This window comes from Chelonus insularis, unplaced genomic scaffold, assembly GCF_013357705.1.
Source record: "Chelonus insularis isolate UGA/USDA-ARS -01 unplaced genomic scaffold, ASM1335770v1 contig_88_pilon, whole genome shotgun sequence".
In the NCBI taxonomy this organism is placed as follows: domain Eukaryota; kingdom Metazoa; phylum Arthropoda; class Insecta; order Hymenoptera; family Braconidae; genus Chelonus; species Chelonus insularis.
The window spans coordinates 3513664-3531389 of NW_023276776.1; the positions used below are offsets into that span (position 1 = coordinate 3513664).

At 29.7% G+C, this 17726-nt stretch overlaps 3 protein-coding genes across 5 annotated transcripts; 1 reads left to right on the forward strand and 2 right to left on the reverse strand.

Moving 5' to 3' along the window:
• Positions 1 to 50: 50 nt before the first annotated feature.
• Positions 51 to 8212, reverse strand: LOC118071649 (long-chain-fatty-acid--CoA ligase 1). 2 transcript variants are annotated; one of them, XM_035090897.1, is made up of 8 exons: positions 8000 to 8212; positions 7631 to 7776; positions 5653 to 5776; positions 4765 to 5101; positions 4212 to 4680; positions 3218 to 3508; positions 1768 to 1989; positions 51 to 1677 (listed from the first exon to the last, which is right to left on the reverse strand). In XM_035090897.1, coding segments are annotated over exons 1-8 (2046 nt in total). In that variant the 5' UTR covers positions 8001 to 8212; the 3' UTR covers positions 51 to 1221. The 2 variants fall into 2 exon arrangements, with proteins under 2 accessions (XP_034946788.1, XP_034946789.1); XM_035090898.1 differs by lacking the exons at positions 7631 to 7776; positions 8000 to 8212 and adding exons at positions 6422 to 6580; positions 6724 to 7003 and having other exon boundaries at positions 53 to 1677.
• A 963-nt stretch (positions 8213 to 9175) lies between these two features.
• On the forward strand, positions 9176 to 10295 carry LOC118071807 (inhibin beta A chain-like). The gene has a single exon (XM_035091218.1). It carries the CDS (start codon positions 9255 to 9257, stop codon positions 10293 to 10295), a length of 1041 nt encoding a protein of 346 aa, XP_034947109.1. The 5' UTR covers positions 9176 to 9254.
• A 593-nt stretch (positions 10296 to 10888) lies between these two features.
• On the reverse strand, positions 10889 to 17417 carry Mtp (microsomal triacylglycerol transfer protein). 2 transcript variants are annotated; one of them, XM_035091177.1, is made up of 6 exons: positions 17193 to 17417; positions 16200 to 16405; positions 15557 to 15580; positions 14293 to 14486; positions 12919 to 13572; positions 10889 to 12839 (listed from the first exon to the last, which is right to left on the reverse strand). In XM_035091177.1, exons 2-6 carry the CDS (start codon positions 16261 to 16263, stop codon positions 11085 to 11087), a joined length of 2691 nt encoding a protein of 896 aa, XP_034947068.1. In that variant the 5' UTR covers positions 16264 to 16405; positions 17193 to 17417; the 3' UTR covers positions 10889 to 11084. The 2 variants fall into 2 exon arrangements, with proteins under 2 accessions (XP_034947068.1, XP_034947067.1); XM_035091176.1 differs by having other exon boundaries at positions 16200 to 16408.
• Positions 17418 to 17726: the final 309 nt, after the last annotated feature.

A 17726-nucleotide genomic window follows, 5' to 3' on the forward strand; every position in this document is an offset into this window, starting at 1 on the left:
TAATATTTATTAAAATAAAATATTGTAAATAATAAAGGCAACTAGCTGAAGCACAGAGAAGTTGTTTAGTTAAATAATCGTATCTTTTTATTTATCATTTATAGTTGAGTTGCTTACTTAAATAATATGAAGAGTATGAGGATAAATATAATAAAGTATTGATTTATGTAATTGGTAAAGATTTATTTGAATTTGTTATTTTCATAAAATGAAGTCATTACTATAATATTGACATATGAAAATTATATATAAGAGATTATGTAATAAAATAGAACAAAAAGGATTGTTTTTTTTTTAAATGAAATATACGAACAAGAACAAGAGCCTAGAGCATGTGAGGCAGACATTTGTGGAAAAAAGTGATAAACTTGCATAATTTATTATTTTAATCTATTTTTTAAAAAAGTTTTTTATTTGCAATTTTATTTGGTAATTTTTGGAAAATATTCGACATTCTTTTATTGCTTGATTATTATTGGTTTTTTATGAGTCTATTTGACCTTGACTGAAGCATAGAAAATTCTTTAATTTATTTATCATGTACTTATTGATTTCAATGCATTTCAAATGGTGTATATAATTGAGATATTACATTTTTATTTGTATCATTGATTTGATGAAAATGACCAGTAAATGTTGAACAATGAGTTTCCAGGGTATAAATAAATTTTAATTAGATTGAGAATCAATAAAGTATCTTCTATCTTGCATGCACGTAATTTAATAATGTAATTCACAACCCTACTATCATGAAATCGTTTAAATGTTTTGTATAATGGAAATTTTGCTGAATTTATTTTTATACTCACATGGATTTATATCAAGGCAAATTGGTGCATCAAGTGCATAGAAGTATTTGAATAAACATTAATTTTCTACGAAACCTCTGTTAATTTATTCCATACCAATATTTTTAAAACTAGAATATTTAAATATTTTCTACGTAAAAGTTTCAATTACAGAACATCTTTTATATCACATTATTATTATAAATATTTTTTAACTTCTATCAAGGTGTAACAGACTCAAAAATACTTTTTTTTCTTATCAGCTATGCAGGATAACTTAAATGAAAGAAAAAAGTATATTTTATCAAGATATATTTGTGTAAAATGACGATAATTTACCGAAAAGTTACCAAACGTCTATTAACAACTTGATTGCTTGCGTTCATGCCATGCAACAGCTGGCGAACTAAAATATCTAAATTTACTCTTCGTATCAGTCTAAATTTTTGTAAAGATCATCAATTTGAGGCTTAAAGTAGGCTTTGAGTTGCGGTCGTTTAGTTTTTAATGTTGGTGTTAAAAGGCCATTTTGTACCGAAAATGGATCTGGGTGTAGATAAATATCTTTAACTTGTTCGAATGATTTAAGGCCTGCTTCTTTACCCCAAGCAAGCATGTCCTCGTGAATGAGTTTTTTAACTTCTGGATTTGCACAAAGGACACTTAAGGTACCGGGAATTTTATTTTCTAAAGCCCAGCATTTAACGACGTCGACATCGGGCACAACAATTGCAACAACGCATGATTTAAGAGATTCCCCATGAACGAAAACTTGATGGACGTATTGACTTCTTATGTAAATATTTTCAATTTTCTCTGGAACAATGTATTCTCCTTGAGAAAGTTTAAAGATATGTTTCTTCCTATCTATGATTTTTAAAACTCCATTCTACAATAAAAAAGTTCATTATCGTAAACCAACTTTCATTAAAAAATATTCATTTCATATTTAATTATGAAAAAAAAATTTTAAACTTACTGGAAGCCACATTCCAACATCTCCAGTATGATGCCATCCCTGTTCATCAATAACTTCAGCAGTTTTTTCTGGATTTTTATAATAACCATAGAATACATTAGTGCCTTTAACACAGACTTCTCCTTGATTGTTAGCTGCCCAATACTCCATTTCAGGTACATCCACTAATTTGACGCAACAACATGCTACAGGAGGTCCCACGTGCTCTGGTATATAGTCACCCTGATGAGTAAGATTATTTTTCGTTAGTCTCTTTTATTGTCTGCTAAGCAGTCTATTACATCTAAAAATAAATTTACTTGTAATGTGACCTATCACTGAGTTTGTCATTTAATTGATCAGCTAAATTTTTTTATAGACTGATCTTGTGATTTTTAACTCTCTTAACATCCATCAAATTAATTACATAAGTCATTAAAAAATGTCACGAGGATGTAAATAATTGATGATGATATTATTAAAATATTCTTTTCGTAATATTAAAGAGATTTTATTTTAGTCATATTTTTTGTGAAAAGAATTCAATCATTTAATGTAAGAATAAATTTTAAAAAAGTTACATTTTCAAGAATTTTAAAATGATGAATTTTTTTTACGACTGTTTATTCTTGAGTATTCTCAAAATAGATAATGATCTGAAAATAGTTTAACAACTGTTGGATCAAAGTATGTAATATTTAATGTTTTATTTATTTAACTTTTGCGGCGATGAAATGAAGAATTTTGCGGTTTACTTTGCAGAAAGTTTATTATCAATCAAACTGCATTATTGCAATTTGCCATGCCAAGGAAAATAAATCAGAAAAAGTTGAAAGCAATTTCACTTTAGAGTAACTCTAGCAGAATTATTGACATCAATTATTTACATCAATAAAATCTGCAATATACTTTCTAAGCTCTTGAGCTGATTGAAAATATTTTCCAACATATATATAAAAATAAAAGAAAAAAAGATGATAAATTATCTCAGAATATTTGAAATAATTTTGAATCATTAATCTTTTGCAAATAATAATTAGTGCACTTTGATATTTCTTAACAGCATCGCCCCCAAGACTAATTATATCTTATATCTATATATAAAACGTCATACTCTAATTTAGTTCTGAGCTTGTATAGAGCCCGTTATAACTTGAGGTAGGTTCATTCAGTGAAAATCAGTCGAATGAATTAAGAGGCTCAAAAAGCTTCTGACAACAAAGACTGTATGTAAAGCTTCAAGAATACTAATCCCACCTTATTCATCTTAATCATCAAACTTTCTAAATACCCACAAGTCTCTTCTCGCTTGACATGTTTTTCTAATTAAGAATTATTTTCTGTGATGATAAAAAAAAGTTAACATGACTACCATTAAATATAAAATAAAAGTTCCTAATGAATTTAAATAATCACTCTTGTCATGAGATATCAAATAAAATAATAAGTAGATTGTTTTTATTCAAAATACCTGAACAGTTAGAGTAATAGGAGCACAGCATTCGGTCTGTCCATAGCCTTCAACGATAAGACAGCCCAGAGTGCATCGAGCAAAAGTTAGAACATTGCCTGCAAGTGGTGCTGAACCTACGACCATTAACCTTAACCTTCCACCCATAGATTCTCTAATTTTTTTGAAAGCAACTTTATCCCAAAAGCTGTTGCCTCTTATGATGCATTTTTTAATTTCGCTCTCCTTTGCCCTTATACCCATATTGAACACCATTCTTTTAAAAAACGAAGACTGGAGCTCAGCTTGCACCTGTTGTCAATAGAAAAGACGGTTAATTCTTAACGTGTATCTATTATAAGATATTTTTAGTGCGAAGGAATGACCTCGTGATGGCATTGCATTAGACTTTAGGCAACATTCTTACACACTATAGCCAATGTTTATTTTCAACGTTACTTCCAGATTAATGTTTATATTATAAATGATTTTATTGACATTTAAAATTGATTCCATTAAAATCATGAAGATATGAAATGATATTTTTCAGAAATAAAATTGGTCTCTTTATGAAAATTACTCATATTCATTCCTTTAAACTGAGTCAATCATCAGCTTGTAAATAAATAAACTATGTTTATTATTATTTATAAATCTTAATAATAAAAATAGTAGAGTCTTAAAAAAATTTTTAATCTATAAATATCATTCATTCTGTATTATTAATTATGATGAAAATAGTAATCTTATTTTTTTTGTTATCATTATTTTTAATATATCCACATGGATTTCGTCTTAAATTCCAACTTTGGCACCTGGTCACTTTATTGCGTAGCATCGACAATGAACCGGAAGGTCATTTCACGATCGTTTTAAAAATTCGGCCGAGGTTTTTTATGACGTTATACATTTCCTTTCTGTTATTTATCAATCATCCATTCATAGCATTAATAATAAAAATGTACCAATTGAATTAAAATCAAAATTATTAGTCTTAATTGAAATAAATATTTACCCTATCATAAAGACGATTAAGTAGCCTGGGAACAGCAGGCATAACAGTAGGCCGCAAAGCTTTCATATCATCAGAAAGCTTTTTAATATCTCCTCCATAAAATCCAACAGATCCTCCAACTATGTACATTCCATTTTCACAACACCTCTCCAACATATGGGCCAAGGGGAGAAAGCTGATCATAACATCCTTTGCATTAGGTTTGTGATCTCCTAACTGTAGTAAAACAGCACTAACTCCAGCCATAACATTCTGATGACTTAACATCACCCCTTTTGGATGTCCAGTTGTTCCTGATGTGTAACAAATTGTGCAAAGATCCGTAGGCTTTGGTGGTACTTCAGGATGATTCTTTTGAGCTCCAAGTCGTTCAACATCTTCAAACCTCAAGAGTTCTATCCCTCTATTTTTAGCTCTTTGATTTGTTGATGATTTTGTTTCTTTTATTACAATTAATTTTCTTAAACATCTAAATAATACAATAATAAATATTTGAAATTTTTTCAACCAAATTCGTGATGTATTGTTATTATCTAGCAATTATTCACATTACCTAGGAGCTTTATCCAATAAAAGATTACATTTTTTATCATCTTCACAAACAACGAGACTGATATCAGCCTGATTGATGATATAGGCACAAGCATCAGGTCCAAGAGTGTCATAAAGTGGAACAACCACTAGGGAATAATTGTAACAGGCTTGTTCTGTAAGAACCCATTCAGGACAATTTTGGCTATAAAGCCCTACAAGAGTCTGAGTTCCAGGTATTAATCCACATGATATCAATCCTGATCCTAAGTTTTTTGCTCGTAGTAGGGTTTCATTGTAATTCAACCATTGGTAAGGCTTGGTAGGTCCATCTCTCCATCCAATGCAAGGTCCATTATCTTAAAGTAATTATAAAATTCATTCATGAAATTAGATTATATCATTTTTAAAAAGAATTATATATTAAAAATGTGTCATATGAAAACATAAATTACGTTTGTGTTTTTTTTGACAGATTACATTAGTGAATGTCAAAATAGAATGAAGTGAATATTTAAAAGAAAAAAATAAAATTTTTTTGCTTATAGTATATATTTATAATAAGTTAGTTATTTACAAATAGAGATACGGAAGATATTTCTTCAGGGACACTAATACATTCATCATGCCAACTTTAGTTCAAGCATCATTAATTTTTCTATTGCTAATATACACTAAATTTTAAGTTTATTGCACACTCAAATATTTGTAAGACTGAAATGCCATCAAAAACAAGTAAAATGTTGCTATTATGTTGACTAAATGACTCAAGCTAACACATGTTAGCTGATAAATTGAAGAAAAGTCTTAATTAAAACTTGAAAATGATTTTTCAACAAATGAAATAAGAAATAAAATTATAAGAAAAATAAATTAGTTATTAAATTAAATTTCAATAAAAAAAACTTACTAGATTCTTTAGCGCCTCTTCGAAAAGATTCATATAAAGTCCTGACATCATCATGAAGATAACTCACAAATTTTCCTTCTTTGCTGTCTTTGTAAAACTTTGACACTCTTATGTACTCAGCACCCTATAAAAGACGGATTAAAATGACAGATGATTGAATGGTTGAATATATTTTCTCGTTAATTCCATCTCGTTCATGTTATATAATGACTTAATACCTATTTTAACACTTTAGATCGTTAAATGCTATCAAATTTCATCAATTAAAAAAATATTTATAAATACTAAAAATAAATAACAATTTGCACTAATTTTATCGTCTAACGAATCATTCAAAAATTAATTGCAAAAAATAAATTGAAATTAATTTTGAAGTTTCTAAATTTCTCTCTTACTGATAAAATAAAATAATTTATTTAATTGCACCTAAAAATTTTGCCATAAAAAATATAAATGAAAACAAAAATTAATAAAACACAAAATTCAATAATTTTATAAATAAAATTAAAACGCGAGTTGATTTATAATTACTCATCATCATCATCATGTTTTCGATAATGATGAGTAATAAATAAAAATAGTGTAAATATCACCACTACACACTATTGAAGTTAGCAAAATTACTCTTTCAAACAAAGTAGCTAATTATGTGCAGTACAAATATCAAATAAACTCATCATTATATAATTTTTGCAAAAATTCAACACGAGTATATTAATAATAGAGAGTAGAATAGAGAATTGTTGAGTAGTTGACTGCAAATAAACACCTTAATGCTATCAGATTGATCGTTCAAATCGATCGGAACGCGAACACTTGGTTGGAGACCGCCACAGCAGGGCATAGCTGTTTTAAATTCACTCTTTCACTCAATTAATTTCCAATGAAATCAAACAACTACCACTAAAACTCGATATCTTTTATATTTCTATAACAAAGAAGAACAATAACTGCAAATTAAACAAAATATTTTATCAAAAAAAAATTATGTTTAAATAATTGTCTATTAATGCGCGCGAACGCGCAAAAATATGGATATTTCTAACAACTGAAATATTTTCTTTTTTTTACATCAAGTGAACATGGAATTAGTTATAAAACACGAGCATAATGATTTATTCAAACGAACACCGACACATGACGAATACAACACTAGCGAACTTATGAAACAAAAACTGAAAGATGCGTAATGACTCTTTGGCCTTAGAACGTGAACTCGTGATGAGATGCTGAATTCTCGTGTCCTCGCGTTTTAAGATCACATTTTAAAGAAGAAGAAGAATACGAAGAACAAGGAAAAGAGAAGACGGAGAAGAATAGTCAAGTCATGGCACGCGCAAGCTCATCTTCTTCTGAGCCATTCTTGATCTTACTCTCCCTCGTCTATCGTAAGATTTAAATATAGTAGACGAGGGTAAGAGTATCCCTAGCTTGGCTAGCATGCTTGGATGCTAGCCAGGATGTTGATAAACATGAAATCTGACGGAGAACTTAAGTGATAATCACTAGCCACTTCATGGTGATGACTCTTGACAGTCGTTAAGGAAGCAGAGGGAGAAAGCACTATTGTTGTCAAGAGAAATGAAGAAAGAATTTTTATTTTTCAATGTAATTAATTAAAGAAAACATTGTCCAGCACCACAAGTTTTCGCATTTAACAAATTTTCTCTAAAAAAAACTAACAATCATTTGATACTTAATTTTCATCCAGTCATTCAATGAGTGGTTGGATGGAAGAAAAAGTTGTAAATTATTTCTTCAAGACCATGGTCTTATACGATAATTATTATTTATATGTAGAGGGGTAAAGAAACATTTGATGTGAGAAGTAGAAAAGAACTGGAGGATTAACTCTTGATAACTGTTGAGGAGGAATATATTCAAGAGAATCTCTATTGTGAAATTACCATAAAATTCTACTCAATAAGAAGGTCCATCTATGCACGCGATACTTTCTTCGAAGGTTACTCTCGCTCACCGGAAGTAGCCTCGATTGACAATCGAGAGGCACCAGAGGTGTTTCTGCAGTAGGCTTCGTCGCATAATAAGCTGCAAGCCCGGTCAAAACTAAAGCACCTGCTCCACCAAGATATGGGAGATATTCTTCTAATGAACCCTGGAACACTGAAGTTCATGGAATAATGTTAATTATCATTCACTATGAATCACAATCATGATTGACTGAATACTACACAATATTTATTAAATTAGAGAATCAATAATCCTATATAGTTGATATAAAAAGAAAATAAACATCTATTTGTATTGAAAAGAAAAATTTCTATATGATAAAAATGTAAGTGAAGAAAGTTGTTTATCAAAGTTGGAGAAATATTTCAATACTTACTTTTAACTTGGTACTTGAATTAGATAACTTCTAGCAGGAACAACTAAAGGGTTTTGAATGATTAATTGATCAGTTGCAAACTATTTATGTATGCAATAATAACTTCTTAAACACTGTTTAACAAAGGTGTTCTGGAAGCAAAAAGATATGAAAATAAACGAATAAAAATTACGGCATAACACTAGCTCTTATCCACATTACGGACTACTGTGATGGGGGAATCTGCGGTAGTGACGTCAAGTGCAGTGAATCGATTCACCCTGTTCACCCCCATTCACATTCGGGGTGTTTTAAACTCCTACTGCTGCAGATAGAGTTAGAAGCAGTATTTACTGTCGATGTCTTACCTTTGAAATAACTGACTACTGATAAACTACCGATTCACGATAAAAAAATATTCTACACAATTGTTTATAACAATAAATAAACTTACATTTGATTACAAATCTTAAAAAAGATCTAATTAAATCATAAATAGATACTTATTTAACTTGAGTATTTTAATAATTATTTGTTTCAGAATTATTTTAAAAAAATAAAAGACAGAAACTAGAAATTAAAATACCTTGATTCAAATAAAAAATATTGAGAGTGGTCAGGAATTGTCAATTAGGTTTAATATGATATGACTGTTCAGTTCAATGACAACTTCACAATTGACTATTGATTTCTCACAGAAAGTTAAATATTATTCTAAATAGGGATTGACATTTTAAAAGTAGAATTCTTTAATGAAACGTAGATAATTTTTAACTTGTTTTAGAAATTTAAATAAAACACACCATTAAATTGAAATCAATACAGCTATAAACTATTAATTATATTACCAACACTGTAATAAAGGAATAATTATAATATTGAGAAACATTTTTTTGAATCTAGAACCAATTATTAACTATTTCGAAGAATTTTAATAAAACATATAATTCAATAGATTTAGGAATGAAATTAAATCGATTTCATAAAAATATCAAATTTACTGAACTAAAGATTTTTAAACACAAGAAAATTGTATTTAAATTGAACAGCATCAAACATTCTTATATTAACTTATCATGAAATTCCATGGTCAATGAGTTTCTATTTACATCCTAACTTGAAGAAGTAGCTAAAGATATTGGTCTTCAGATCACTTGTCAGTCGTTCAAAGTTAGCCTTTCGTTCTGGACTGTAAAAAAGTTAAGCAGAAACTTTTTTAATAATGTACTAAATAATTTAAAAGAAAAAAATAATATAAAACAAACGAATTGGTGTCATGGGAGGATTATTACAATTTTGGATTCTTAGTCTCATTGGAGTTTTTGGAATTTTGTGTGTTTGGAGAACATTTATCATCTGGGAAAATCCAGTTCTAACAAAGGCTTCCATTCAAGTAGATTTGACTCTACCAACTACTGCGATAATTAATCAGAGATTTATTAATATCACCAATCAAAAATCTCCAAGATTTCGTAAAAAAAAACATCATAGCTCAATTTCCAGATACATGATTCAGCTCTATCATCGTCGTCCAATAGCAGATATTGTTAGAGCACTTAAACCTTTTCACATATCAGCACCAATACAATACAAAGGTGGAGGAAGAATTCTAGAGTTTCAAATGCCTCCAGCAAATCCTGAGGAAAATCTTGAAGCAGCTGAGCTTCTAGGAACTGCTGGAATGATTCTAAGAGTGAAATTCATTGATAATTTTAATATAGTTCAAGAAGAAAAACAAGAATTTGTTTTTTCTAGAAGAGAAGAATCTTGGCGTGCATTTAATGTAACAATAGCTGTCAAAATGAGCAAAAGAAACTTTATCAAGTTTTTAGTTCGTGGAAAGGTCAAAGGACGGCCTGAAAGTGAAAGTCCAATACTTCTACTGAGTTATCGAAAACCAGTCAAAAGAAAAAAACGTTCAGTTGTCGATGAAGAAGCTGATGAGAATTCAAGCCCCACTTGGCCTGAAAGCAAGAGAAGAAGACGAAATCCTTGCAGAAAACGTCCGTTATATGTGGATTTTGCTACTATTAATTATGATGAATGGGTAGTTGCTCCACCTGGATATGATGCTTATCAGTGTGTTGGAAAGTGTCTTTTTCCGTTCGGTGATCATTTGAGTCCAACAAAACACGCGATTGTTCAAGCATTAGTTCATGGAGCTCTTCAGGGTGTTGATGGCAAATCTGTTGGCCGTGTCTGCTGTGTTCCTACACGATTAGCACCCACAAGTTTGCTTTATTTAGACTCTAGTGGTACTCTTACTTATCAATATGGGTATGAGGATATGGTCGTGGTGGAATGTGGATGTCGATGAACTTTGTGTAATATTTAAGTGATGATCAGTAACTATTGTGTGTATTATTGTGTTATAATTTATTCAGAAATCATTATTCTTTTAACGTTTGATGTAAAACGCTTGAAGCGATTTATTTTTTCATACATAAACTCATTTTTACTTGTATATAACACAAAACACAAATATGACATTCAATTTATAAATTAAATTCAATATAAATAAATTGAAATAAATAAATAAATTTTTGATATGTTTGAATTTTGCTGCTTGTTTTATTAATATAATTATAAATTGATTGGTACAGTGGCCTGTTTTAACTTGAAACATAACTCAATATATTTTTGGTACAAAAATACATTTGAAACAAATTATCTGTTTATATAAATGAATCAAAATGGTATATGAAAACTATTCAGAAAATCTTGTTTATTATTTAAACGATAAATAAATTTCTCTATTATTTTTAAATGAAAATTTTTGATTTTCATTTCATGAAATATTATTAATCTTTATTAATTTTTGGGGATTTTTTTTTCTTAAAAAAATAAAAAGTTTTATAACTTTTTTCTGACTATTGAAATCGTTAAAATAAATTCTTTAGCAACAATGAATACATTTATGACGTTATTTTATTTTGTAATGGTACTTGATAAATATTTGGTATAAAAATGCACAGAATAAAATTTATCATTGTCCATTTTACACTAAATTGTCATTATGCTACTTAATTAATAATATAGTCCACAGTTAACTGACTGCAGATAAATTTATTTGAAAAGTTTTAAATTCCAAAATCTACTTATATCACTAACTAAACACCTTTGAGCACATTTCATTATTTTTTCTATTGAGCAAATAAGATCTCGCAGGTGATGGCACAACAGTCCTTTTAGTTTTCCTTAATCGATGTTTACTACCAGGTATTCTTTCAATCTTATATATCTGATGTTTAACAGAAGTTTCTGGTTGCATAAGCCTCATACAGATAACAGTAGGACCAGAAAAGTCAACATCTGTTGAAAGCTCCAATTTAGGTTCAACAGATAATGCAAATTCAGCATTTGATTGTACATAATCTGATTTAATTTTAAATCCTCCACGTACCGCAACACCGGCACCCATTTCTACAAGAGACTGAGCATTCCTGGACCATAAACTAAGTTGAATTTGGCCAGCTAGATCAAAACTAACAGCACCTTCCACGTCAATTTCCGCAATAAAACCAGATGCTAGAGGAACTAATTCTCTATGACGATGAAGATTGACGATAGCTTGGAATGCAGGAGTTCTTTCTGAAGCTGTACCAGACCACACATGTCCCATTAATTCACCTTGACCAGTGAAAAATACAAAAGGCCTTATTCCAACTCCAAGTAGATCTATTTCCATACCAGCAGTAGCTAATTCATACTCTTCAGGCTCTGAAGATTTCTCTTCGCTGTCAGAAGACGAAACTAAGCTCCCTAGACCACCAGCAAAAAGTCCAAGAGAAAACAAAGCCTCTTCGTGAGAACCTGTTTGAATCACTACGTCAACAACTCCTCGTTTTAAAAGACCGGAATTGACTTCCTGAACTGTTACTAAAGACCCATTTGATGCTGTAGATTTTAAAAATGGCCTGGAAAATGCAGTACTGAGTCCTCTATGTGCCAAAACGTGATAATTTCGAAGTTTTTTATCTTCAGCTTCTATTGCCAAGTTAAGTCGTTCATTAAAGATAGGATCTTTTTCAGCTAACTGTTCTAGCCTTTGGCTAATATATCTTTTGACTTCATACATAGTATCCTTGGTGCTAAGGTATTCAAAAAATTCTCGTATATCTTCAGCAGAAGGGTCATTATTTAAAACAATATCTGCTGCTAGTGTTCTAACAGTGCTATCTTTTTTTGGTCCACCAATTTGATAAAAGATTCGTTTCGCAGCAATCTTGAGATCATCAGTTATGTATTTAGGGTCCATTGATCCAAGTGCACGCCAAGCTGCAATACTAGTTGATTTAGTACCATTCATGGCAAAGTCCATGAGAACTGGAATCGATGCTTTACTTCTGAGATTTCGTAAAGCTCTGAGGAACTTTAAACGACACTCATCACTGGTACATGTATCCAATCCAATTTCAAGACTAACACGTACTTTTTCCTTAACCACTGGTGATCCTAATTGACGAGCCATTGCTCCAGCGGTCAATGCTAAAGTTTCTGATACTCGATCATTCTGCAAAGTTTCTTCAGAGCGGCTTAACACATCTTTTATAATATCTGCATGAGGTAAAGGTGATACTGATAAAGCCCAAAGATATCTTTCCGTGTCATCACCAATATCATCATTTCTTAAGACTTTCATAGCTACTTGATGAATTGATGGGGTTGCTGCGGATCCTAAGACATCCAGAATTTGAGTTTTGAGTGTTTTATAACGTGGACTTTTTAGAATTCTCGTTAGTTCTTCAACAGGTGTTTCTCTGACAATAGGAATGAGTTTTAAAAATGCTGCTGCTGACTTGGCAGTACCTAAGGCTGAGTTTTCTAAAGCGTCTCGATTTTCTTCAATTACTTTTTCCAACTGTAATAAAAAAAAAGAGAGTTAATATTATATTATTTTTAGTTTGAGCTGTTTTTAAAATTAACCACATTTTACTTACTGTTAGACAGCCTGAATCAGAACAGGTGATTTTTTCTACTTGAAGATCTATTTTAGCTTCTCTATATCCAGGTTGGAAACGAGCTAAAGCATCTTTAAGATTATTTGCATTGATTTTTTTCACATTTACGTGACCTGGAATTTCTTTGATAATTCTCTGAGATGAAACAGTTGTTCCTGCTTCAGGCTTAACTTTTAAAGTAACCTCATGTTGTTCAATTTCATCAATAAAAATTGGAAGAAGTTGAGAATTCAGCTCATAATCTGTGATCCTTGTACTTTGTAAATTAACTCCAAGAATTGGATTCGGATGTTCATTCTTTTCTGATAAATTAATTTCATCACAGAATTTTTTCGTTTTGAGAATTCTATTAGCATCCATAACGGTGTACGTGACATTACAACCTCCAGATGCATCATGTTCTCTGAATTCTCCATCTCTATCTTGATATTGGAAAAGACTTGCAAGTCCACGTTTTAAATTTCCAGATGAAATAGTTTCATCATTTCCTAAGAATACTTTTAATATTTCGCCTTTTTTCCAAAGAAGGAGAATAGGGGATTCAGATATTTGATCTAGTTTTGATGAATGCTCGATGAATCCTTCAGGTTCTGGAGCTCTCCGTGATTTAATCCACAATTGAGGCGATTTCAACTATAAAAAAAACCAGAAATTTGTTTGAAATATGTTTAAACTATTTTTATGATAGTTAGTTTATATAAGAATTCTTTTAAAACATAAATCTCTGTTATTACTCTCTAGATAGATTTTAACTTATGCATTATATAACAATATTTATCATGACTGAAAATGTTATAGTATATTTCCTTATCGTAAATTTTTTTTCAATTTTAAATATTTAAAAAATAATTTAAACAATGAAGACTAAAAATAATGACAAAACATGTACAAATATGGGAATATTTAAAGAAGAGAAAAAAAAACAAAGGACGTTTGTGAGTTTTAGAACTTATCGTTAACCGAAGGTTATCTGTATTAGTTTGAGTTTAAGGGGAAGTATGACCTTATGTTCCATTGCACACTGTTGGTATGTTATTTTTATTTAACGGTTAATAACTTTGAATTTTTTTTCACAACATACCTACAAAAACAGTGGGCAATAATTAATAGACATTATGATCATTCTAAAATTAAAAGTACTAATTACTTTATTCTAATAAATAATCTCCTATAAATATTCCAATGTAAATTTATACTCAATATGCAATTATAATAATGATCTAATGATATAATAATAATTATTACTATTGATCTTATTGCTGTTATTATTATCATTATCAATTACTAATTCATAAATTGAAAAATAAATGCATCTAAGAAAATTTGAGCAATTAAAAAAAATGAATAATTTACCTCAACACTTAGCAGAACAGTCTTAGTATCCTGAGGATCTTGCCAAATTGCAGAAACAATAAGTTCTCCAGTCAATTGAAAGCCAACGTCACCACCAGGTTTTGAAGCTCCTGATTCTCGAGACAAGATAGTCGTCATCAGCTGATACTTTAGGCCATCACCGATACTCCATCCTCCAGTTGCTCCCACTACAGCTATAATTATTGTTAAAATCCATGCGCACTTTAACCTCCACATTTTGAATAAATTCGCGCGGTTTATAAATATATTGTTAATAATATGCCAATTAGAGATGATAATTATTAATTGAAAATGAATTTAGACGAAGGAAGTGGAGAATTTTAGTATTGAATTTGGGGAAAAATAATTTGTGATGGTCAAGAGTTTGAGAATAAACTTAGATAAAAGAAGACAACTGGCCGAGAGTTGAGAGTCGACTAACAGACCGTCCGTCAGGCGAGACGACAATGTGGTCGAATTCATGAAGAGAGCAACACAAACGAATGAAGTATCTGTGTGTTAGACACTGTGAGAATGCGTGAGAAAATTTAATAGCATCCGTTTTCAAACAGGGAGTCCATAGAGTATCCAATATATTTTTTCGTAAAATAAGATTGACATTTAGGTCTACTATTTAATATTCTTCAGCATATTATTAACGATTTTTTTTAACTAAACAACCAAACAAAAAAAAATTTGTTTGACTCTTTTATAATTATTTATGATTCAACAAAATTATTCACGAATGAGTTTGGCATCGGGTTTATGAAAAGATAAATTTTCTGATGAGAATTGAATGCACAGTAATTCAATAAAAGCGGTCTCAAAAATGTAAACAATGTTAAAAATATGAAAAAAAAGATTGAAAAATTTTTTAACAAACTTAGACAGTAGAGAGATAAAGAAGAATAAAAGAAGTAAACATTATTAAAAATTATTTTTATGTAATATTTATACTTTTCAGAAATCAACTGTAGGCAATATTACTGTGAGCTGATCTATGTTATACACTCATTATATTCTTATCAATAACAATTATTATAAGGAAATTATAGTAATTCAATCTTCGTCATTATATAACTGGTTTTTGAATTTTTTATAGTTTTATTATTATGAAAAACAGATTTTTATTTATATATAAATTCACAGAGACTCATAATGATTTCTATTGTTACGAGTTCTAGTTTTAAAGTTCACTTTGCAATACACTGTTTCGAGATATAAAAATAAAAATAAATAATTTTTTATTAAATAAATGATTTACCTGGTGCTGACTGGCAATGGAGACCTAAAACAAAAAAATTAATTATCAGTACTTCAGTCATATTTTATATTGGATATAAATAAGAAATGCTATTAGTTTTTAAAGTTAATAATTTGGGTGTTATCCAAATACATTAAAAAGAAATTAAAATATGAAGAAAGTTATTTTGTGATTCAACAAGAACTAATTAAAAATGACATGAGAATTATTTAATGACCTGTTGGCAGAATTAATGTTTTGAAAGTGAATTTGGTCGAATTAAATTGAAAGACAGGAAGTTTGATCATCAACTATGGAAAGATTTAAATTGAAATTTAATTTACAGAAGATCAAAAAAGTACATCAGATATAATAAAATAAAAATTATAACGAATAATTTAAATTAAAAGAACAAGTTTAATAGTATCGAAGGAAAAATGTGAGGAATATTGAAAATATATATTATTAAATGAGCATGCGATGAAGTTAAAAATAAAAACAAAAGAAACGTTATCAAGTACCGCTCTTTATAGAATTTAAATTCTCCATTTTATTTGAATGATAAAATAATGAAATTAAAGAAAAAATAGTAAATTATTATGGATAAGAAGGATAAGTGATATAATTAAATATAATTAAAGAGTTAGTAAAAACATAAACTTACCGAAAAAGATAAGAAGACAGAAAGAAAAAACAAGAAGGAAGACAGGCCTTCGGTGGCCAGCCATCCTATTCTTTAGCGTGTCAACTCCACTTTAATTTCTTGCGTGACAAACTTGAAAATACTACTAGATAAGATTGTAGACTATTTGATAACACAAACCTTCAAACTTCTGATATAGTAGCCCTTCAGCACTTTCCCATCCACAACTTCTATTTAAATAAACACAAATAATTAGACAGACAATCCAACTACTACTCTTCAAGACACGTTATCGTTCCCCTTCTTCAAGTACACTTATTGCTATTTCTCTTGCCAACAGTGGGGGACATCTTTAAGCGATACAATTATACGGTTTATTGACTCGTGCTCATTTCTTTCCATTTTTCTTTTTTCCAAAGTTACTGGATAGAACAAAGCTGCAATATTTTCATTTTTTTTCATAATAAAAGATCCTAGAGGAAATGGGCAAGAGAACGATTGGAATTTAGGGTCAAAAAACTACAAAAAAAAGAACATGTCAAACTGGAAAAACTAAAGATTCTTGGAGTAGTGGGGCAGACCTGTTTCTGAGATAACTGACCCGGATTAGTATCTTCAGGGAAGTATCCTCTCTTATTTTCCTATTCACTATTATATCGTTAGAAGAAACATTTACCGAAGAACCAATAAGTTGAAAGTGATTTCCTACTATCGAATGTCGCTACTTTTAAATCAAGAAATTTGTTTTATCGACTGTTGATTAGTAATGAATTTATTTTTTATCACTGTACCACATGCCGATAATTTATTGATAAATAAATTTCTTTGTTCATGCAAAAATGATTTTTTAAATAGATAATTTACTGTTATTAAATATCAATAAATAATATAAACAATGTTTGAAAAATTTAGCTGCAGTTTAACGAAGCAATTTTTCATCAAATCTTCAGAGTAAATATTTATTTAACAATTAACTAAAGTATGAGGCAGAATTATCTAGAATAAACCACTTACGCTATATAATTTTGTTTTCACACTATTTTATTTTATTATTTAATTTATTTAGCACTTTAAATTATAAGGAATGCTTTTGTTCGTAACTGGGCAATAGAGAGTAGATTTATCAAATTTTTCTAACAAAACACTTTTAAGTACAATAAACAACGATGTCAGTGAGAACTGTGATATGAGAAGTCCATTTAATCACTGTGATTCTTACGTCATAGAAGTCCGGATAAATCTAGGCGCTTTGAGTAGTGAGATGGACCCTTGTCGCTTCAATGAATTTCTTATCAAGAAACACAGCCTTTGACCTGTAGCTGTGTAATTCCCTGACCTGATGCTTACCGCATATATCAAAATCTTGCGTATGCATTTCGTTCAATCTCGTAGATTTTCCATGAAAGGTCACTGTTTCTTTGATAATTTCCATCTTCTTCAGCATTAAACTGATCTATTGTCACTTGAGTTGATAAGATATTGACAAATTCACATGAAAAACATTCTTTGAGTCATTTTATAACTGAATTGACATTTCAAAATTTTTGT

Bases quoted from the DNA above. Each gene is read 5' to 3' on its own strand.
- LOC118071649 (XM_035090897.1), bottom strand. The intron at 5,777-7,630 runs GTGAGCGAGAGT...CGTCTTTTATAG, and splicing joins GTCAATCGAGGCTACTTCCG to GGTGCTGAGTACATAAGAGT. The intron at 5,102-5,652 runs GTAAGTTTTTTT...AATTACTTTAAG, and splicing joins AAGAGGCGCTAAAGAATCTA to ATAATGGACCTTGCATTGGA.
- LOC118071807 (XM_035091218.1), top strand. From the start codon at position 9,255: ATGGGAGGATTATTACAATTTTGGATTCTTAGTCTCATTGGAGTTTTT.
- Mtp (XM_035091177.1), bottom strand. From the start codon at position 16,263: ATGGCTGGCCACCGAAGGCCTGTCTTCCTTCTTGTTTTTTCTTTCTGT. The intron at 13,573-14,292 runs GTAAATTATTCA...TTTTTTTTATAG, and splicing joins CTGTTCTGCTAAGTGTTGAG to TTGAAATCGCCTCAATTGTG. The intron at 12,840-12,918 runs GTAAGTAAAATG...TTTTTATTACAG, and splicing joins CTGATTCAGGCTGTCTAACA to TTGGAAAAAGTAATTGAAGA.